Source organism: Aedes aegypti, chromosome 2 (genome assembly GCF_002204515.2).
Source record: "Aedes aegypti strain LVP_AGWG chromosome 2, AaegL5.0 Primary Assembly, whole genome shotgun sequence".
NCBI classification, from domain to species: domain Eukaryota; kingdom Metazoa; phylum Arthropoda; class Insecta; order Diptera; family Culicidae; genus Aedes; species Aedes aegypti.
The window spans coordinates 437,075,677-437,099,829 of NC_035108.1; the positions used below are offsets into that span (position 1 = coordinate 437,075,677).

Below are 24,153 nucleotides of genomic sequence, written 5' to 3' on the forward strand. Positions count from 1 at the left end.
TCTTCTGTTCTTTGATACGGTGAAGGAGTTCGTGCAGCTGCTCTTTTCCGTTTTTGAGAAGTTCGGCCGGGAGCTCGTCCTTCCCAGCAGCCTTGTAGTTCTCTAGCCCATTGATAGCTTTCTTTCCCTCATCTAGCGTTGGAGGTTCCACAGTTTGTTCATCGTCATCGATTTGGATTCTGTTACCAGATCCACTTCCGTAATCTCCGTTCAACAATGACTCGAAGTACTCTTTACACCTGGCGGCCACCACATGCACATGGCAGATGGCGCTGTTTTTCTCCGTACACCAATGACAGATTCGTAGAACCGTCGCATATCGTTCTGTTCTATAGCTTCTTGCGCTAGAGCAGCTACTGCCTCTTCATGCTCCTTGTTCTTTCTGCGATGAATCCGTTTTTCGGCTGCCCAGACATCTGGCTTCTTGCCAAGTTCTTCTCGTTCGTCATTCTCTGGCACTCCTCGTCGAACCAACCGTTCCTTGGTCTTCGTTGAGCAGTACTAACCACTTCTCGTGCTACTGTGCTCACTGCTCCGGAAATGGAAATTCAGGCAAATTTATCACTTTTTATTCTCATATGCTGCAAAACCATGTTCTTGCAACATACACCCGCCAATCAAAATGTTTGGAACTATTATCACGTTATTTTATTGTTTTCATAACATTTTTCATAATTAGAATTTTCATAACAACAATCTCCTGGTTTCCTACCCATAATTCCTTGTTGATTTAATCACATCTGATGATGTGATAAAATCAACAAGAGCAGCCTATAAATTGTGTTTGAATTATCTAAAAAATTAAGAGCACCGTGAAAATGTTGCACTTAAAACTTAAAATTGAACTTAGATTGTTTGAATTGGATATCAAATGTACGTTATATGCTTTTGGCTGTAAAAATGTTTCACTAGTTTTGAATATAATTGAAGAAAATTGGCATTGTGAGATATATTGCCCAAGTGGGCGTAATTGTGCCATGTTCTTTGCCAACCTTAGCGAATCCTTAAAAGCAGCTACGATAGCACTTATTCTACATTCAGTTTTTTATATTTATGGGGCAATTTTCTCCATAAATATGACTATATTGCTTAATGAAAAATAGATTCATAACGTTTACACAACAATGAAGACAAGATATAGTAACACATTTGATTCGCAGCTTGTAGATGATGATATATTCAGAAAAAGAAAAATCCTCTAGGAAAACATGTATTCAAATGAATTTTAAGAACCAATTGCTGTATTGATTTGACAAGATGTTCTTTGAAAGTTCATAGAATTGATAATTCATCTGAATGACTAAATTGTACTATTCTCTAAGGCTACGCTATTACATTAAAAATGGCGTAAACATTATTCTAAATGAAAAACGTTCAAGATAAATTCCAAATTCATTGACATTACAAACAAATTTAGGACTTATAAACCAATAACACATGTTATCTCATGTAATATCGTAAGGACGAAATACAAAACTAGCGAAAACACGAAAAATAGTGAAAACCAATACAAGACATAGCTTAGATTTTTCTTTTGTTAATAAGTGGACAAAGACATGTACAAATTTGTTAAACTTGGCTTAAATGCCCTCAATGTGATGTCTGAATGTTATATTTTTATCTAGCATGAGCCCTAGATACTTGACTTGTTTTTTCGGTTGGCTCCTTTCGCTTGGGTAGTGCTTTGCAAAGGCCGATTCATTTTTCTCGCGCTCGGGGCGTTTTTTTTTTCTCAGTTAACACTTTATTCGCGCGCCATCGGAGTGTTCAGTCTAGGATGGATTGCCACCTGATGAGCTCGTTTCATGCTTGTAATAGCACATTTGTACCATGGCATGTATTTTTTATGTATTTGTTGAACAAACTTGGGATAGTTCGACATTTAAAGTTGTCAAGTGCATATTCATGCTTTAAAAAATTTCGAGATTCAAACTGTATCGGAGCTGGTTCTCCGGACTTGTGGGGGGCACTCGCGGCGAATTTATCGTTCGGACGTGGGTTTAATTCCAGCTAAAACGCGGCACTTCTCGGTGAACAAAAACGTGGTACACTTGACCGTTGGTACTCGAAACTTTATTCGAAGCGATAGAGCGATGCGCACGGTTCGAGATGCTATCTAACAATGACCTATTGTTCAATATAGAGATGGTTCTGCCTGTGCTACTCTTCTCTGCTTTGTACAACAAAGCAGAGAATGAGTATCCTAACATTGGTGAAGATTAGGGTAGATTCGCTAGCTATAGTCGGGCCCTAACATCCCGCCCACCATTGAAATCCTAATTTCAATCCTAACTACTATCTATCGTGATTCGTTTTAAAATCTACTTAGAATATAACAAATTCAATTTTTTCATCAATTCAACACTTCAGCTTTCGGTAACTCAGTCTCCTGGACGGTTGTCGGGTTGAACTCAGTGTAGCTTGACCAACTGGGAAGGGTGATGCAGTTGGGATTGCACATCTCGATCGTAGGGTAGCCAAAGTCCAGGGTTCCTGCCAATACAGTTGACTTTAGGGCAGAGAAGACAAAAAAGAGCAAAGAAAAACAGATACTTAACTTGGGAGGAGACCATAAGGTCCCCTCCAATCCGACATTGCTTGTGTTGCTGGAACCTCGAACGATTAGCCGGAACTATGGAGCTTCTTGGTTCTCTGGATAATTGTCGGGAATAGGAAGGACACAAATGCGCGTGATTGCCCTCTTATAGATACCGTCCTTGGTACGGATGTTGACGACTCGGATGAGTCCGTCGTTTCCAGGAAAAACTTCGGTCACCCGACCGAAACGCCACTTCTGCGGTGGTAGATTATCTTCGCGGACTAATACCATCGTTCCGACGCGAATGTTATCGCGCTCGTGAGTCCATCGGGTACGCTGCTGTAGGCCCGAAAGATATTCGGACGACCATCGCTTCCAAAGGCGACGAAGATACTCCTGGATTACTTGCCATTGCGAAAGATGATTGCACGGCACCTCTTCGTAGGATGGCTCCAGGATGGCTGTGAGTGGTCGATGTACCAAGAAGTGACCTGGCGTAAGGACGTCCAAGTCTTCAGGGGAATTGCTTAGTTGGGTTAGAGGCCGGGAGTTTAGAAGTGCCTCAATTTGCGTGATTAACGTTTGAAATTGCTCGGTTGAAACCAATGCGTTCGCGAGCGTGCGGTGAAGGTGAGTTTTAAGGGATTTCACCGCAGCTTCCCAGATGCCACCGAAGTGCGGTGATCGCGGTGGAATGAAGGAAAATTGAATTCCCTCGGCAGAGCATCGGCGGGTGACATCCAAGCGATTCTGCTGGGTGCGAAACAGGTGCAAGAATTCGTTTAGTGTTCGCCGCGCTCCAACGAAGTTTGTTGCATTATCGCAGTAGATGGTCTGCGGAACTCCTCTGCGTGCAGCAAACCGTTTTAGAGATGCAATAAACGAATCCGCAGATAAGTTGGATACCAACTCTAGATGTATTGCCTTGGTTGATAGACACACGAATACAGCAACAAACGATTTCAACGGCGCAGCTCTTCGTGTTGGTGGCCGCAGGTAGAATGGTCCACAGAAATCCACTCCGGTGTTCAGAAACGGTAAAGTTGGCGTTACTCTAACAGGAGGCAAATCGGCCATGATCTGTTCAGCGACGCTGGGTCGACTGCGGAAACAGGTGACGCATTCGTGTGTAACCTTTCGCACAATATCGCGCAACCGAAGAGGCCAGTACTTGGCGCGAACGGTTGCCATCAAAAGAGTTGGTCCAGCGTGGAGATTATTATAGTGGTAATATTGAACTACTAGTAGAGTGAACGGATGCTTGTTATCTAGGATAATTGGATGCTTCTGTGCGTATGGGACAGCTGCGTAATTAAGACGTCCTCTTGTACGTAGCACACCATTCACGAGCACTGGAGATAAGGTCTTCAACCTTGATGTCGACTTCACTTGACCAGTGGTGCGGATAGAATGCAGATCCTCCGCAAAAGATTCTTGCTGGGCCAGTTTGACCAAAGCGATTAATGCTTCTTCCAATTCTGCTGTTGACAACGGTCCTGTTTTTCTGGTTTCTTTGTTAGGATCCTTTGCATTGTTGCAGAATCTTCGCATGTAGGCTATCAGTCTGACAAGACTGAAGAGGGACGATTTAACCGTGAAAATTGTGCTTTGGACGACTGTTGGCAGCGAAACCGTGGGTCTATCCTGGAGCTGTGTAGAACTAAAGAGGTCATCGGAAGTCCGAACTAAATCGGGCCAAAAGCGGTTAGGTTGCTGCAACCACTGGGGTCCTTGCCACCACAGCATGTGATCGACAAGTTCCATTGCTGACATGCCACGCGATATTACATCTGCTGGATTGTCGATGCCTGGAACGTGTCTCCAACTTCCAGAAGCAGTAAGTTGCTGGATTTCAGCTACTCTGTTTCCAACAATTTTTTTTTCCAGCGAGATGGTGAAGCGGACAGCCAATGTACGACAATTGTTGAATCCGTCCAGAAGAACGGACGAACTTGGTTTTTAAGACTGCTTTCCACCTTCTGGAATAGATGGCTTAGTAGTAACGCTCCACAAAGTTCTAAACGTGGTAGTCGAATACTTGGATCAAGTTTTTCGGTTCCTTTCGGTGCAACCTTTGACTTTGCTGTCAGAAGGTTAACCGAGACGATTCCGTTGGGCGAAATCGTGCGGATATAGATGCATGCACCGTATGCACTTTCGGAAGCGTCGCTAAACCCATGCAGCTCAAGGTTGGCTGCATCTAGGTGCGGTGCCGCCCACCGTGGCACAGTGAAAGTATCGAGAATTTCAAGATCCCTTCGGAAGGACTTCCAGAATTGTTGTTGGTGGTCGTTCAAAGGTATATCCCAGGAAACCTTGGATTTCCATAACTCTTGCATGAAAAGTTTGGAGCGCAACACGACTGGTCCCAACAGACCTAAGGGGTCGAACAAGCGTGCTGCCTCGGACAATACCAATCGTTTGGTTATAGCGGCATCCTCAGTCCACGTAGGTATTTTAAAGCGAAAAACGTCGTCAACTGGCTGCCAAAGCAGTCCCAATGTTTTCACCGGCGATGTCGAAGAATCTAGTTCCAATAGACTCCGATCTTCCCGAAGTTCTGGAGGAATGTTCTGTAGAATTCTCGGACTATTGGATGCCCATTTATGCAACTTGAATCCAGCTGAACTCAAGAGATCGATCAGTTCCCGGCACAGCGTGATTCCTTCTTCTTCTGATGCCACTCCACCAAGCAAATCATCAATGTAGAAGTCCTTGGACAGCGCCTTTGCTGTTTTGGGGTGAGTCGATTCGCCGTCCGAGGCAAGTTGCTGGAGACAGCGGGTTGCAAGGTACGGAGCCGACGCAGTACCATATGTGACTGTCAGCAATTCGTAGGTTTGGAGCGGTTCCGAAGGAGAAGAACGAAACACTATGCGTTGCAAAGGTCGATCGGCGGGAGATACTAGCACTTGCCGGTACATTTTTTCCAAATCGGCGACAATGACAAAACGAGGCATTCTAAAGCGGAGGATGATGCTATACAACTCGTCTTGCACAACTGGACCCACTATTAGCGCGTCGTTCAACGAGACACCTGTGTCAGAAGCGCAAGAGGCGTCAAAAACGACACGAAGTTTAGTAGTGACATTCTCCGGACGAACGATGCAATGGTGAGGCATGTAATAAGTTTTCTCTCCAGGATTCAAGATTTCTCTACTGGCGTCGATCGGTTCCATATGACCCAGCTTAACATATTCCTGAATGAAAGCAGCATATGCATCCAAAAGCGAAGGATTCGCATGTAGTCGTCGCTCCAGGGACTGAAAACGACGAACAGCTACAGTTCGTGAATCTCCCAACTTATCAAGAACATCAAGATTCTTCGGCAATGTAACAACAAATCTTCCGGAGGAATTCCGGGTTGTGGTGGCAGCGAAATGAGTTTCGCATTTCCGTTCTTCCGGTGAGAGGGTCTCTTTCGAATGACACGATTCAATCTCCCAGAAACGAGTTAGCTGTTTATTCAAATCGGCGTTGCTGCACACAAGCGTAAAGGCAGATCTGTTCACATCCATTTGGTTGATGTTTCCGGAAACTATCCACCCAAAAACTGTTTCCTTCAAGTGGGGTAGCTCTGGCCCGAGGTCAATAAAACCTTCCAGTAGTAGACGGTAATACACTTCTGCTCCGATGATGGCATCGATGCGATTGGGTTCGAAAAAGCATGGGTCCGCAAGCTCAACGAAGGGAGGAATATTCCAAGATGCTATCGACAACTGATTTGACGGTAAGATTGGCTTGAACTCCGGCAGAATATGGAATTTGAGATCAACAGCATAATCCGTACAGCGTGAACGGATGTTAGCCATCGTCGATTGCTTCGATACGGCTGCACTAGGTCCCACACCTTGGAGGGAAAGCGGATCGTTCTGCCGACGTAGGTCCAATTTCTGCGCCAAACGTTCACTCAACAGATTTCTTTCGGAGCAACAATCCAAAAGCGCTCTGGCGAACTGAACATTCCCTGAACTGAAGCTATCTTCACAACAGCCGTTGAGAGGAGCACCACACTACTATCGGCGGTTGCACTAGCAGGGAGAGCTACTGGCTGGGACGTTGAGGGACCGGCCATGGGCGCGGTGGCGAGAGTTTGCGATTGCGAAGATGCGGAATTGTTCGAAGGTGCGATTGCAGGTTTGCTTTCAGGAATAGTGGGCTTAGTGGGTTGCGATTGCGATGGCTCTTGTCCTTGGCTGGAACTGTTGCTTGTTGGGCGCAAGTGCAGCATCGTATGGTGCTTTTGGCCACAAACACGACAAGCTGAGCTAGGGCAGGCCCGTACCAAATGGGAAGAGGAAAGGCAGTTAAGACATAAACCAGCTTTTTTGACTGATTCAAGTCTTTGGGAAGGACTCATGTGGTTGAAGGATTCGCACTTGAAAGGAGAGTGTGAGGATTTTTGACAGTGTGGACAAACTTTTTTGGGAGTCGTGGTTGTTGTGAGCGTGGACCCAATTTTAGATTTGCTCACATTTTTCCCAGGGTCTTGACGAGATTCCAACCCTCGCAGCTTCGAGAACGACAGAGGTTGCAGCGTTGCAAGGTGGTCCCGCAGAAATTTCACTAGCTCCTCGTACTTTGGGGCTTCACGGGAGTTGTGAGCATGCTCCCAATGCCTTTGAGTTTCGGCATCGAGACGGGAATAGAGAAGATGAGCTAACAGGTGAGACCAACCCTTGGTATCCAATCCAATTTTCCGCAGTTGCATGAGGTTGCGTTCGTAAGTATCGATGAGACTAACGAGTGCTTCATACGATTCCCGCTTGATGGGTTCAGCATTCAGAAAGCTGTCCATCAGTGTCCGAGCGAGTATCTTTTTGTTCTCGAACCGTTGCTCGAGCATTTGCCACGCAACCTCGAAGTTTGCCGCAGTTAGTTCAATAGACTCCACTAACGTTCTGGCTTCTTTGGTGAGCACAGACAACAGATAATTGATCTTATCGATCGGTGAAAGTGAAGCATCTTTGCCGATCATGCTTTGGAAAGCATCACGAAAACTCAACCAATCTCTCACACTACCGTCAAAGGGAGGAATTTTGAAAACAGGGAGTTGAACTCGGGAAGCGATGGTTTGGTAGGGCGGAGAGGAAGAAGAAGAAGAAGCTGCAGCTATCGGATTGGCTCGGTGTGATGTGAGAAAGTCTTTCACATCAAAGTACCGGTTTTCAAAGTCCAAACGAGTCTGTCTATTGGCAGATTCGACGTCTTTCTTGAGTTGCTCCTCCTTACCCTCAGCATCAGCGGACAGTTTCAAATCCTGTTCCTGTCTCGCCTCAACTTTTGCACGATTATCTCGAAATTCCTTGAACAGACGTTCCAAATGCTCCAAACGGGAAGCAACCTTCCCTTTGTCTCGCTGAGCATTGAAATTTTCAACAAAGGCCTCCACATTAGCCATGGAGTCCAAATATCCACGCTCAATCTTACACAATTCGCGCAATGACGCCATTTTGGTTATTGCCAGATATTAATTCAAGTCACAAACCCGCTCAATTTCCAAAAGATGTAGCTTAGTCGATTGCCCAAAAAATCGTTGAAATCGCAAACAAATTCCTTATTTTCTATAGTGAAAGTCGCATGCAAACTATATTTCTTTTTAGAAATAATCGTACCTTGGTTGTCGGTGTACTCACGCTGCCCTTTAGTATGAACTGTCCCAAGTCACACCAGGTTTGCCAGATACAGGAGGAAGGGGTTGGAATGCGCCGTGGAAACGCCAAAAAGCTCCGTGTTTCTGGGATGATCCGTGGCTTGGAAACAGGTTCGGGGAGTGCTTCGTGAAGCCCAAGCAGGACAGTTCGGTTTTGCGTCGTCCGATAGATTTAGCTCATGGTTTCGCGTTTGTTTTCGTCGCTGGAGTTTTTTTTTTTGTTTTTTTTTTTTTTTTTGTTTTTTCCTGTTTTGAAGCGTCTTGCTGGGTAGTGCTTCGTGAAGCCCAAGCAGGACAGTTTTTACATTCAGAAATCGAATAGTGAAAAGTGAAAAATGAAAAAGTGATTTGTTTGATTTGTGTCCTCAGTACTGTTGGTTTTTGGCTGCCCTAAGTTCACCGAACCATCCGGAAGTGACAGGCAGCACATAAATTTAGAGAATCAATCCGGTGAGTTTGTTCCAGTATGATACTTTTTCTTTTGTGAGCCTTCCGGATCGTTTCTGTCCGCGTCGTGGAACTTCTGATCGTTTCTTGAACGGAAAATGTTATTTTCGGAGTTTGATAATTATTTTCAGATTGCGCATTCTGTCCGGGCGGGTGTTACACGCAACTGACAATCGGGTGTGGATGCTTTTTAACCGTTCGATGAACCTGGAGGGATCGATTCTGCTTTTCGTATAATTTTGAGCAGAAAAACCGACTGTGTTATCCTAGGGTGTTTAGTTCGAACGCGCTTCCTTTCGTTTTTCGATTATCTAAAAATACAGTACCACCCAGTGCAGTTTTTCAATGGGCACAATACAGTTTTTCAATAGGCGTGATTTTTTTTTTACGCGTATCGTTATTTTATACAATCCGATGACCTTGGAGGGATCGGTTTTGCTTTTTACTGGTTATTGAGCAAAAATATTACTGCACAATCGACAAGCATTTCGCGAAATACTATTTATACTATAAATAAGCTATTGTTTTCTCTTTTGATTGCCGGCATTCAAAAGATTAATTTGAAAACGCTTAAACAACAAATATTTATGGTCTATCGCCAGCTTTCTAGGCGAATCCTGACAATATACCTTCCCCAACCTCCAACTCCGTAGCACTTATGAGGGTGTCGCTGAGTCGGTGGCCTCTCATTAAGTAAGTGCTATACAACATTTCCTTCCCCTATCCCAAGTTACGGTAAAGATGGGCGTGGCCGGGAATAGCGATATTCATGCTTTTAGTATTCTTGTTTATGATTTGAACAAGGTATACTCCCCTGCCTTGTTCTTGAAAGTAGTCAGGATGAGATTATTAAAAAGAAACATGAATGTTGCTAGTATCCAATCTACGAAGTATACCGTAACTACGCTAACGCTAACGCTATCCGTGGCTTGGAAACAGGTTCGTAGAATCACTTCAATACTGCTAACGGATCCGCTAACACCGATACAGCATACGAAGCCGACGCCACCGACAAAAGGCAGCACAAAAGACACCACGCTGATTGTGGTATTATCACCACACACAATAGATAAATTTCTTCGCCGACCTTGGGCCACTAAACCGCATGAATCCGGCTCCTCGAAGGACCATAAATGTATCGGAGCTGGTTCTCCGGACTTGTGGGGGGCACTCGCGGCGAATTTATCGTTCGGACGTGGGTTTAACTCCAGCTAAAACGCGGCACTTCTCGGTGAACAAAAACGTGGTACACTTGACCGTTGGTACTCGAAACTTTATTCGAAGCGATAGAGCGATGCGCACGGTTCGAGATGCTATCTAACAATGACCTATTGTTCAATATAGAGATGGTTCTGCCTGTGCTACTCTTCTCTGCTTTGTACAACAAAGCAGAGAATGAGTATCCTAACATTGGTGAAGATTAGGGTAGATTCGCTAGCTATAGTCGGGCCCTAACACAAACCTTTGAATAGTTCGATGATTAAGATGTCGACGCATTGATAGATAATTTTTTAAACAGAGGTTACATGAATCGCATCACTTACCAAGGTGAATCCTGATCAAGTAGCTTTTAAGCCCTTCCACTAACAAAACTCATTCCAGTGACAACCATGAAGATGCAGAGGTATACTCGGTCTTTAATAACAATGGATGTCACGCTAACTTTCCTTAACACAATTGGTCATAAATTAGCACAAAATACACCTTTCGTACATCATCGCTGTTTTGGTTCGAATGTACAATACTGAATATCATACACCTTTATGATAGAAAAAGCGCAAGAACGGAAGGCTTTTAAAACATCTTTTTAGTTCAACTGGATGTTTTACAATACCTATTTCATACTTCTCATAGCATTCAAATTTGTTATATCGAAGTTATGTCATACATCATTATAACCATTAAGTTAAAATCAAGTTATCAAGATGTAATCTGGCATGCAAAAATACAAGCGCACATTGTGTATTGTTGGAAATGTTTTGACAGCTGGAAAAAATAAACAAAAATGAAAAGGATTAGTCAATGAATTCAAGTGCAAGTGCCGTGATAAAAAAGGAATGTCTTGGTGCATAAAATTTAATTGGGATTTTTTTATCATGTTCAGAGTTGGAAAATATAAGGTGAGTTTCGTGCATAAAGTGTATGTGTTTTTTATGTGCGGTTTCAGATTTCTGGTGAAACGGAGAGTTGTACTTACTGATTATTCATGCGCCGCTTATTCATGTGCAGTTGCTACATATTTCTTCGTAAAATCTAAACGGTTGTGTCAAATTTTCGTCAGATCGAACAACCAAGAAACATGGTGAAATTGACCTTCAGCGCACAGTGCGGGTCAAAAAGTTTTGTAGTGGTTATTTGTTTTTGAATCGATGATAACTTAATTGATTTGTATATTTTGAGTATGTGATACTAGAAACATTAACATTAACATTAACATTAACAACTTTTTCTTGACTTGCCATGCTTAAAAACGCAAGTATTTCAATTAATTCATATGTCATCATTTTCTTGAGCGGTGCTGTTGCATGGCCTTGCTTTGATTGTAGCCATAGAAAAACAGGTATTGGAATGTTTTAAATAAGTATCAAATATGCGTTTAAAACAACAGAAATAAAAAAATAAACATGCTATTTTACTCATGGTAAATGTGAACATCGTCATTGAGACAAAAAAATCTTTTTCATCGGAAAAAATCACAACATCTGACAACTTTTTTATTTCGTGCATTATTAATTGAAACATTCACTTTCATTCATTTTCCCCTTTCCGCTTGCATTGATTACCATTTCGCATAATGTTTCTTTGCATATTTTGTTTTGCTTCACAATATAAATCTCCGCATCAATCTTCGAAGAAAAACTGAGATGCCGAAGAGAAACTAAGATGCTAAATTTGTTTTTCGTTTGACAGAAAAAAGCATTATTATAACATCATAATCACAACATTTAAAACAGAGATGTATACAATACGTTTTCGTATACAGCTTTATAACTAAGTTACATCAGCTGAATTTTGGTCATCGTTAGTGTTTTAGCTAAGTTTTACATACAAGAATCGAACAGAAATATAACGTAAATATGATTTCTGCGCTTGCCTAATAGATATGCTTCCCTAAAACATCATCCAAACGGTATTAAAGCAGAAGATGTATTGGATTTTATCTTTAACACCTGAATATAACAAAATTTTCAGAGAGCTGACTGAGAAGATGTTTTATGTGTTACTTGGGTTCCCTTCCCCGATGAACGTTATTGACATTACTAATTTCAGAGTTCTCAAAAATGTACATTGAAGATGGTATGCTATTCCCAAGCTACATCTGTTGGTTCCCTGTATCATTTTCGATTATTCTGGTCAATCACGGAGTAGCAACTACGAATTGTACGGTCATCAATGCTCATGCTCATGAGCCCTAGATACTTAACTTCGTCTGACCAATTTATTGGAACCCCTCTCATCGTGACAACTTGTCTACTTGCAGGTTTCAATTAAAGAGATTTTGCTTTATGTGGGAATTTTATAAATTGAGTTTTGGAAGCATTAGGTAAAAGCTTAATTTTTTGCAAGTATGAAGAAAAATATCTGAGCTTTTTCGAAATCTACTACAGATGACATGTAGGCTTCGTTTATTGGCAGAGAGGCCTGTGTCATCAGCAAACAAAGTTTTTTGATATCTTTGAGGTAACTCTTGCAAGTCAGATGTAAAAATATTGTATTATATTGGTCCCAAAATGCTGCCTTGAGGGACATCAGCCCTTACAGGAATTTCAAACTAGGAGTTCTGATTATTAACCTGAAGTGTACGATTTGACAGATAACTTTGGATTATTCTAACAATGTATGTTGGAAAAATAAAGTTTTTTTTTTATTTTACTATCAACCTTTTTCTATATCTAAAAGAGCGAGACCAGTATAAAAGCCTTAAGATTTGTTGGAACGAATCAAATTTGTTACACGTGAAAGTTGATGAGTGGTTGAATACGAATTGTTCATTGGCAAAAATTGAATTTTCGTTGATGTGGACCATCATTCTGTTTAAAATAACCTTTTCGATAAGTTTACTGATGAAGGAAGGCAAGTTGATTGGATGATAGCTAGAAGCTTCTGCAGGATTTTAGTTCGGTTTTAAGATCGGTACGACCTTAGCATGTTTCCATTTGTCAGGAAAATATACCTACCGAAAACATTTGTGAAATATATCAACCAGGAATAATAAGCTACTCTCTGGAAGTTTCTTGATGAGGATGTGGAAAATTCCATCATCTCCAGGTGCTTCCATATGTTTCAAAGTTATAGAAATATTCAGAAAGCCCATCAGGGTCTAATGAGAGATTTTGCCTAATCAAAAATATATCTCAGTTCAAAAATACATTTTCAAAATTTCGTTTTCTAAGTTCCATATGATTTTCATGTCATGTATGTACTGTGCATTGAGAAGGCAAGTATGCAGTATTTTATGATAAAGACTACATCACAACATGCTCCATCCAGACAATCATTTCGATTAACGAAACAAAATCATTCTTTTGTGTTTGGATGCAGGTTTCAAATAAGTTTAAATACTAATTGCGTTACATCATTACCTGTTAGAAAATTGTACAGCGCAACCCTTGGAACGATTCAAAAAGCGAGCATTCCAATAATGAACTCGTTTTTTCAATGAAACCAATGTTGTACTACATAAGTACTTTCTACATCCATCTGCGTCCAAGAGCAATCCTATGAATGACCCACATTTCCAATTCACGTGATCCCATTGAAGCTTCCAGGAACTCAACGGCAAGCAGAGAAATATATGTTTTTACGCTTCATCCTGTGTACTGACCAAATTGAATATACATTTCCCATATTTTCCCACATCCTTTTTTACGCCATCCCAACAGAAAACATCGTTGTAAAACCAACTCCCAGCGGCAATGATGATAATCTCTCGTACGCTAACGTTTTCACGAACCATGAAAAGCCAACTCCGCACTCTCAAAATGTTCTTTTCTTGTTTTTCGTTTCATTCCATACCAAACAACCGAACACACATACACGCCACGACCACCACCACAACCCCCATCATCTATACATTTTCCCTTGGAATTTCCATCCGGTGCGGTCAACATTGGTCATCCCGCCCGGTTTCCCCGGAAAAACCTGGACCGATGTCAACAACCATTTCGGCGCAACTTTCGCTGCTTGTGTACAAATACCCAAACTTCGGCTGGTACCCGTAACCGTGGTCGGGATCTGTGCTTTCGTCATGTTGTCAACTGCCCGCGGCGGTTCATGAGCACACAATTTTCCAACTCCACACACCAACGCCGAACAACCAAAACGATGGATCATCCCGGTTCCTGCTGCAGTTGGACTTTAATGATGTCGACGATGTCGAAATCGATGGCGAGAAGTTTCACGGTGCTTTTTCGACCAATGATGGCAACAGCATCAAGAACAACAACGCAACAAACAGAAACCAGCAACAATGACGTGCGGCGGTCAACTGCCCTTCCACGGCCAGAAAGCCGTAAATCGAATTCTATCCCACAGTCATCTACCACACCATCTACCATTGCTGTGAATGAGCCGGGTCAGGGGGGTTTAGAAACAATTTAGGTTAAATTAATTTAGGATCAGCTCAGAGCTCGATTGTCGGTGCCTTCTGTAGAGATATAGATAATATATAGATATTTGATAGGTGAGCAATAAATTTTCAGTCCTTTTGGGAGATTTATCCGTAGTGTTGGCTTTGTTCGAAAATTGAAAGGGATGCTACATGCCAAAGTTTGATTCCGATACAAAACGGAATTGTTTATTTTCTATTTTCTCCCTGGAGAAAATATCATTGCAATGGCAATAACCTCTCTAGGTACAAAATTCATCATTGGCGTAGAAATCCAGAATCATCCAGGCCCCCCCAGAAATTTTGATGATACTAAAAATAAAAAATAAATTAACATGAAGGAAAATCTTATGTATCAGATATATGACTCTTGTTATAGACAAAAAAATCTCTTCAGAAGTTACGTTATTTGAGAGAAAACCTCGCTTGGTTTTCACAGCATCAGCGTGGCGGTTCTGACTTCGTAGAATCGTGCGACAACCGAAAGCTTAACTGTCCGACTTTCGAACGAATGATTTTTGTTAGAACTAGCTTCTTGTTACATGCGATGAGCGCAATTTTTCGGAGATGGCCGTTGCAAAAAATACCGTGATACAAAAAAACGTAAATATCCAGGAAACATGTTTCCCAAATTTTTTTTTTTTTTATCCAAACAATGCTGTTACAGCATAAAGCAGCATATTCACTGCATTCTGATTTCTCATTTTTTTCGAGGATACCCTGCTCGAGGTGTCCGGTGAGGATGATTTCCCCTTTGAGAACTTACTAAAGAAATCCATAAATTAACTTCAATTCGTGTAATGACCGAAAAACAAAATTGGTAAAATAGACAACATTACTAAAGGAATTTCTCAGACAATACATAGCGGGATTTTTTTTTTAAATAAGACTTAACTTTTAAGAAATTTAGGCATGACCAAGTTTTCTTCAGTCGAATAGCAGAAATTTAACCTGGTGTGAAAAATGCAACAAAATCGTTCATTCCAGCTATAAATTCCCTCTTTGATGTTGATTCAACTTTTCAAGTATTTTCGCATGAATAAATGTATTGCTATATTATTTCAGGAAAACTTATTATTTCATAAACTATTTGATTAGTTTTCAACAGATTTGTAGTAAAATTTGTCATAAAACTTTTTGATATTCTTTATAGAATTATTCTTTATAGAATGGTCATGCATTCCTTCTAGGTCTACTTTTTATTAGCAAATTGATTCCGGAATATGCTCCCGGATTTACCTGAATAATGTTAATTATTTTTTCAAATGTACATTTTCCTCTCGTATTTCCTCCAAAAAATCATTGATTCTGTCAAGTCTAATTATTAGACTCTAATACAGAGATATTTCGCTGGAAGTTCTACTAGAAATTCTTCTGTAAAATTCTTAAAAAAGTTTTCCCACAAATTTTATTACAAATTCTTCCGCGAAGTTCATCAAAAGTCCTCAAGAAATGTTTCAAAAAGAAATCACAAATTGCGTCATAAATTCTCCTATGTTTTTTTTAGAAATTTTGCTTCAAATTCCCGGATTATTCAAGAATTGAAAAGATTTTTTTTTTAAATGTCCCTTGCCTTCGAATCCTCAGAAGAAATTTGTTGAAAAACGCCAGGAAAACTTTTGCTCCCAAATAGACCTGTACGCCGCCACGCCACGCCGCCGCCGCCGATTCATTTCACGTCACGCCGACGCCGATTGATGTATCGGCGGCACGCCATACGCCGGTCGGCGTTCCGCCGCCGATTTTGTATTTTCACGCCGAGTAATATTCCAGCTCGAAAAATATAATAGTATTTGAAAAAGGGCCCAGGAAATATTTAGGCCTTACAGGGCAATTTTACAGGACATCGTACATATAATGCGTCATATGGATTTCTTCAAGAATGTCTTCAGAGAATTCATTTAATTCACCAGTAGGTGAATTCCGGCGCACATTTTCTTCGAAGAGAAGAAATTTTCTTCCATAACACACTTGCAAGAAAATTTTCTTTTCTTCGAAGAAAATACGCGCCGGAATTCGCCTGCAGGAATTGTAATACAGATTTGACCAACCGATTCCTTTTTGCTGTTCGCGAACGTTCACTTTAATATTTTTGCGTCATGCAACTTTTTTACCAATAGTTGAATGTATGAAGATTATCATAGTGAAAAAAAACAGTTGGAAAACAGTATTTTACTTTTGGTTTTTCGTATGACTTTCTTCCGATATTTTTTGTTTCGATATATCGAAAGATAAAAATATCGAAAGGATTCCAAAACACAAAATTCTATATTGTTGCGTAGGTGTTAACTATTTTAATGCTTTGTAACGTTTATGATGATCATTATTCATTTCTTTATTGGATTGAAATATAAATTCTGTCAAACATATCAATTTGAGAAGTCACGAGCAGGAAAAAGGAACTAGTTGATGAAACTGATTCGATACATCGGAACGTCCCTATTCAGATTGCATCGAGAATCAGAAATCTGATAATTCCTTTTGGAATATCTTCAGAAATTCTTCAATAAATGTGAATTTGTTCAGAATTATTTTCAGGATTTTTTTTCTACAGATTTTTTTTTTTCAAATATAAAGTTTAAGTATTTGTCCATAAGCTTCTGTATAAGTTACAATAGGAAATCCTTCAAGAACACCTCCGAGTTTATATTCAGGAGTTTATTTCATGAAATCTCTTCAAGGATTTTTTTCTATATGTTTTCATTGATTCCTCTAGTAATATATTTTTCTGGAACACTTGCATTTTTATTCGGATCTTCTTCAAGGATTATTTTTGATATTTCTTCATGAATGCTTTTGAAAACGTTCCAAAAATTATTCCTGGAATTTGTCCATGCATTTCACAAAAAATATCTTAGAATTCTTCCAAAAACTTTCCAAAGATATGTTTAGATATATCTTTGTAAATTTCTGCACGCAATTAATCAAAAATTCTAGATCTTTTCCAACAATTACTCCATACGTGCCTCTAGTGACATCTAGAAATTAGTTAAAGGAATACACAAAGAGATCTCTTCAGTGATTCTGCCAAAAGTTTTCCATTTTTTTTTCCTCAAGAGATTCTTCCAAGTATGGCTTGAATAAAGAATGCTTTAATTTCTTCAAAGAATTTATGCGGAAATAGGACACCTCTTGGAATCTTCAGAAAATTAAAAAAAAATCTTCATCAAGTTTTTTCAAGGATTCTAACAAATATTTCATCAGCGATTTCTACAAATAAAATGTTCAAGCATTTTCTTACATATATCTCCTCGAATTCTATCTGGGATTCCTCCTCGGCCCTCACCATGTATTCACCTTTGTTAAGCTGTTCAAAGGTTGTTCCAGAAATAATTATCGGATTGCTCAAGTGATTTCTTCGTAAATAGTCTAAGAATTCCACTGCTAATTTCTTCAGAGATTCTTTCAAGAAACTATTCATTTTTTTCAAGAATATTACTATAAATTATTGTAAGAGTTCTTTTTAGAATTCCTTAAGAATCGTTTTTAAGATTCCTGCAGAAATTACTTCTATGATTCATTTTACCTATCAAATGCGTGAGAAAATATCGTTTGTGGGCACCTGCATGATTCGCTTTGCATTTGGAAGAGTTTTGTCGCACAAATGGTATGAATGCAATAATAAGCACTTCAATGCAACGCATATTTTGGCGAAATGTGTCCATAGGTTTGAAAATACTCCTTGCCGAAGTAAGTCACAAGTGACAAGATCCTGTAAAATTTCCCAATGATGACCAATGAACCTGAAGGACTTTCAAATTACTAGGGGTAATTAGTACCGGCTAGCACCCAATACAGGACACCGTCGAAAAAATGAGAAATCATGGTTGAATCAAGATGGTGTATTAGAAGAATAGGAAGCTATTAATTATAGAGAGGAATGATTACGAACAACACGTGAAATGTGTTATTTTTCATCATAAATGAAAGAGGTTTTTTGATGAATCACGTGCACACTAAGTAAAACTCATTACTCTTGTGAATGTTGCAAATTCATTGAATAGGCAGCAAAATACTAATCCTAGAGTAAAAACATTAAAAGAAAAACACTTTACAGAATTCGAGGAATTTTCAGATCGTTTCCGTTATTGGGTGTCGCCTTTTAATATCGGTAATTAAATACCGTAATCCGGGGTATCATTGATCAACGGGGTAACATTGATCGAAATGACTCATCTCATAAAAAGTTCGTATCATCATTTATTGATGGAATATTTCTAAACCATGAATTGCGCTCCTTATTCTTCTATTCATAAGCTAATACCAATTAAGATTTTTGAGAAAATTACGCTGAATTCATCAACTTGAAATTTGTCAACTTTTCGAAACAACGATTTCAATGGTTAAGGATGACACTGCCGAAGATGTCTCACATAAGTTTTGCAAGCGATATGAACAAGGAAAAGCGGTTCGCACTAAAAATGACACTGCAGAAAACGATTCCGTTCTCAAAACTTTCATAACAATGTTCAATTAGGCATCTATTACTGTTGAGAATGGGGTCTTCCTTAGCCGAGTGGTTGGAGTCTGTGGCTACAAAGCAAAGCCATGCTGAAGGGGTCTGGGCTCGAATCCCGGTCGGTCCAGGATCTTTTCGTAAAGGAAATTTCCATGACTTCCCTGGGCATAGAGTATCATCGTACCTGCCACACGATATACGAATGCGAAAATGGCAACTTGGGCAATGAAAGCTCTCAGTTTACAATTGTGGAATTGCTCTTAAGAACACTACGCTGAGAAGCAGGCTCTGTCCCAGTGAGGACGTAAATGCCAAGAAGAAGAAGAAGAAGTACGGTTGAGAATGTAAAACTTGGTAAATTTCCTACCTTTACGCGTATTCCACGGTTCGTGGTATTTTTAATATTAAATTAACTCAAAAAGTAAGTGACTTGTTAGCGTTTGGACTTCATATTTGGCTTCAAGAGCCAGGAATTAAGTAAGTAACGACATTTTCAATATAACCAAACGTTATTTACATAGGTAATCAATTTTACCCCTTACCAGCTAAATAAAAATATCGCTGAAGACTTTTTTTAAACATGCTTAAATTTTTCAAAAAACAAAATACAGTATAAAGTCACGAGCTAAAGGTAGCAGTACTCGTTTTAAAAACAAATATTGCAACATTTGCATTTTTAAATGAAATTTTCAATAAATATTCGAAAAACTGATCAATGTTAATGCATCCAAATACAATGTCAAAATTCATATTTATATTTTCAAATATGTTTCATTTCTGTACGCTACAGAAACGATAATATTTATCATAAATAGGCACCAAGATCCATAAAATAAATAGTTTTTGAACTACGAAATTAGCGGCTTAGGTTGTCCGGTACTAGGTGACTTCCCCCTACATATTGATTTTTTCAAAAAATTCTGAAAAACATCCTCTTAAAATGTTTTTTGTAAATTCTCTAAGAAGGTCTCTAATATTTCTTGAGAAATCCTGCCAAAGATTTTGTTATGGATTTTTTAATAGATTAGTTCAAGCGTCACTTCAAGAATTTATCATCTTATTCCCCTATGCGTTTTTCTAAGGACATTCCAAAACATTTCTTTAATTTCTCAGGAATTTCTTCAGGGATTGCTCAGATGACTTCTGCACAAGTTCTTTCTTGGAAGTCTTTGGGTAGTTTCTCCATATATACCGGCTAGAGTTTTTCGGATTTTCTTGAATTAATTCGGGGGTTTCATGTGGATTTTATTTCTGAACATTCGTGTTCTTGTATCTCTAGGGATTCCTGCAAAAAATCCAAATTACCAATTATTCCCTATGAAATCTCTGTAGTTGATAATTCATGGGTTTCTTAGAAGATTCCTTAATATATGCCAGTGATAATTTCTTCAGGTTCTTCCATATATCTTTTTACAAAATATTTCTTGACTTTATACCAGATTTTCTCCAAAGATTCTTGTAAGAGTATCTCAAACTACTATTTATTTTCCGACAGATAATCCTCTAAATTAATCTTCAGACATCCTCCCAGAATTAAACAAATCTGACAGGAATTTTATCAGCAACTGCTCAGAGTATTCTTACAGGAATGGTTTTGAAATTTTATTAGGAAATCCCTATGAATTTTATCAGAGATTGTTACAGATAAACAATTATAGGGCAACACTTTCAAGCCTATCCCAATTTTAGAGCCAAACGCTTAAGTTTCGGCCAAAAACACATGTTTACTAAATTTTTTAATGCTTTTAGTTTGTTTGAGTCCAAAAAATATTGTTTTGAGTTTCGTTAGATTTTGTCACACCCCTTGTCTTAAACTCAAATTTTGGGTGTTTTTTGTTTTCTGTGTCCCTTCCAAAATGTCAGATAGGAACAACCTCAGTGTAAAAACTAAAAGCCCTGTGGTGTTTTTGTCGACTAAGTGAACGTCAAACATGATCAAAAGTGTCAAGGTTCATTTATGGACACAATTTTCAAATTAAAGTTTATATATGTTATAGCCGTTATTTGAGCGGGAAAATTTCTAAAGTAGTTGCAGTAACATGCTCTTTCGTGTTAGTAAATAAAAACAAGATTTCATTCAACATTTTAGGACCCTACTGCTCTATTATTTGAAGAAGACACGCCAAAAATTTATAAATAGCCCACAAGTATGGATCAATATTTGATGAAATACATAAATATTCATATATTATTGTAAGGACTGGGCAAGATACATGATTACTTACTCATTTTTTTTTCTTAAATAACGTTAAATACATTTAACATATGTTAGCTTAAAACCCATACAGATTCGCTATCAGTTTTAATAGAATTTGTTTCATTTTTCCCATCGAAGAAAAAAAAATTCAAAATTGTAATTTTTTATGTATTGCTTTTACCATGTAGTTCGTAATAAAAACATTCATTCAGCGGCTCTGCTCGAGCTTGAGTATTAAGATTTGGTTATGTATCTTTTTCAAAATGTCCGAAAATTCGACAAAAAAACCAATTTCATATAGGGGAAATCAGGGTAAAACCGACACTGTGGGTAAGATCGACACCCTCTTATTTTTCATGTTTTGAGCAGATTTTCTTACAGTTTCCACCACGCTCTATCTTAACATGTGAAATGTTGTGTTTCGAATGACATTACAACTGATGCTACCAATAAACTTCCAAAATAAACAACAAAATCATATTGGATAACATAGAAGCAACAGCAGTTGCAATATTTCGCTGTTGTTCTTTAACTATTTCGCATGTGAAATTTTTTAAATGTCATTATTTGTTCTGCGTTTACATCATCATTTACTATTATTACGTTGATACAACATGAAGGAGAAATTATTTTTTGGTTTTTAAACAGCTGAAAACGCTATTGAAAAATAGATGTCCACTGGAGGTAAGATCGACACTTTCATTTGGGGTAAAATCGATACCATTATTTGCTTCATAATCTAATTTCAGGGAGTCTTCATAATCGGAGGACTATCTCTGTAGTTTATGTGAGTCTTTGTTTTTGAATTCCAGTGAAATTCAGGGAGGGCGAAATTGTTAACATGTAAAATATGACACTATGTGACTTGCCACAAGCTATCATTAGGTATTAAAAAAATAGTTCTATGTTATCACGTTTCAACTTATTTGATGAAGCTTAAAGAAAGTTTTCTCATTTAGAATTGCAGAATTATTAGAATTTAAAATATTTTCACATAAATTAATCTTATTGTTTATATACAAACCATGAGGTTCGGTAGTTTTTATTATCTAAAAATAATTACACTTTTCTGTTTTGTAAAAATAAAACAGTATTTATTTTCACAACCAATCATTCGCCGCAACTTCATCTTCGTAAACATTCCATGAACACAAATTAATAATATCTATATGTATTCACCCGAACTTTATAATCTTAGCATGGGACATTTTCACATATATTTAGTGGATGTTTGGCTTCCCCTCAATAATTTACGTAATATGTGTATGATCCTATAGAGGAAGGGGTCATAAATGTCGAAAGTCATGTTTAAAGCATTCTTTTGAGTATGCTATGTGATGGTGATGTTTAGAACGTATAAATTCTACTCAAAGTGCGTGTGTCGGTTTTACCCCAACAGGGTGTCGATCTTACCCGCACTCTCAATTGTCTCACCTAAAAATGATGAAATATCAATTTTATTTAAATCACTATAAAACCTTAATATATCATCCAGCGATTGCAAGGATTGATAGATTAATAATAAATATGTGATTCTACAACAATTTTAGGTTCGTTTAACAAGCGAAAGTACACAAATTTTATCAATTAGCTTAGGGTGTCGGTTTTACCCCGAATTCCCCTAGATATGGAAATGGTGTTTTCAAAGTTTTTTGTTGTTTGACCCATATGCAAATTTTTTTGTACGATTTTCCCCACGCCGATGTACGCCGCCGCCGCCGCCGCCGAAAATGGTCAACGGCGTGACGCCGATGACGCCGCCGCCGCCGGTTCAAAAATACCCTGACGCCGCCGCTGATCGAAAACATTTCGGCGCACAGGTCTACTCCCAAACATAGTGGTAAAGGAATCTGTAGAGAAACATCAAACATGAAAAGAAAACTAGGAAAGAAGAAACGACTTATTCAGATATTCACAATGGAAATTGTATTGATCTTCCTTAAAATTGTTTTTGTCGGAATCCATGTTTTTGGTTTGAATTTTTGTACGATTCGAGGGTGGAATTTCTAGAGGCTTCTTGACAGAATTCTAGGAATCCAAAAATCAAGGAAGGATATATTTCAAAAATAATTTTTATAGAAGATCTTGATGGAACTTCTTGAGAAAATTGTTTTATTTGTAAATCTATTAAAGAGAGTTTAACTATCCTATAATTTACCTCTAGAGAAAAGATTATAAATTATCTTTATTGCCCATCTATTTTTACCTGCTTCAACATTTTGTTGTTTCTTCTTCTTCTTCTTTCACATGACGCTTTGAGAAACTTCGTACAAAAATCTGTCCATACTCCAAAAAGCAACGTTTTAAATAATCTGTAATTTTTAAAACTCTTATAATATACCCTTTATATTATAAGAGTTTTAAAAATTACAGATTTCTTATTCGTATGGTTCCTGATTTCTGAGAGTCCATCAGGAATTTCTCAACAAATTTTCGAAGTAATGCAAAAGTTTCACCTATGATTTTAATTCATGAAATCTTACATTACGATTTATCACAATATATCTTTGGTAATGTGCTTAAAACTTGTGGTAAACTTCTATAGAAATAGACCCCTCGAAAAAATTTGTTTTGAATTTCTAAAGGTAATAAAAAATGGGTTCATTCTACATCAATATATTCATAATCATGAAACTTTGGAGTGCATATAAAATATTATTTAAGATTTAAGTTACAAACCTTTTCAGTAAAAATTCGATCCGTTTCAACACCAATTATTTTATATTATCAAAGAAGAAGAAAACAAGATTTTTTGTAGTAGATCCTACAAAACCCTTTAGCTTTTCAGTGAGGTATATTGTCAACAAGTTTCAGAAATTTTACGGTTTAAATCTTGAATTTAATTACAGGAATTCAGATTTTGTTTATAAATTATATTTAAGCTGCAATTATTGAAGAAATTACCACCAAATTTCTTTTGAACCTTTTTTTAATCTGCTTCTTTAGAAATCTGATATCGAGTGAAGTAAAGCAATCCATGAAAATATTGAGATATTCCTGGAGTAGTGTGCGAACCAGAAAAATGAAGAGCAGATAAATTTTTAAATGTTATTTATGGAAGAATCCTGAGATTACTATTCGGAAAAATATGAGTTAATTCTAGAACCTGAAAGGATACTTGATGGAACTTCTGGAGAAACTTTTCGAGAAGTTCAATCTTAGTATATCTGATGGAAATTTTCTTAGGGAATCTTAGGGAAACAATGATATAATTCTCTAAGAAATCCCTGAAGTAATCACGAATCTTTGA

At 38.4% G+C, this 24,153-nt stretch overlaps 1 protein-coding gene across 1 annotated transcript in view; it reads left to right on the forward strand.

The window, feature by feature from the left end:
- The window catches only part of LOC5567028 (protein artichoke), an 87,809-nt gene extending 73,459 nt beyond the window's left edge, over positions 1 to 14,350 (forward strand). The window contains exon 4 of the mRNA XM_021847825.1: positions 13,991 to 14,350. Within this exon, the coding sequence (XP_021703517.1) occupies positions 13,991 to 14,113 (123 nt within the window). The 3' untranslated portion in view covers positions 14,114 to 14,350. The remainder of the gene's footprint in view (positions 1 to 13,990) is intronic.
- Positions 14,351 to 24,153: the final 9,803 nt, after the last annotated feature.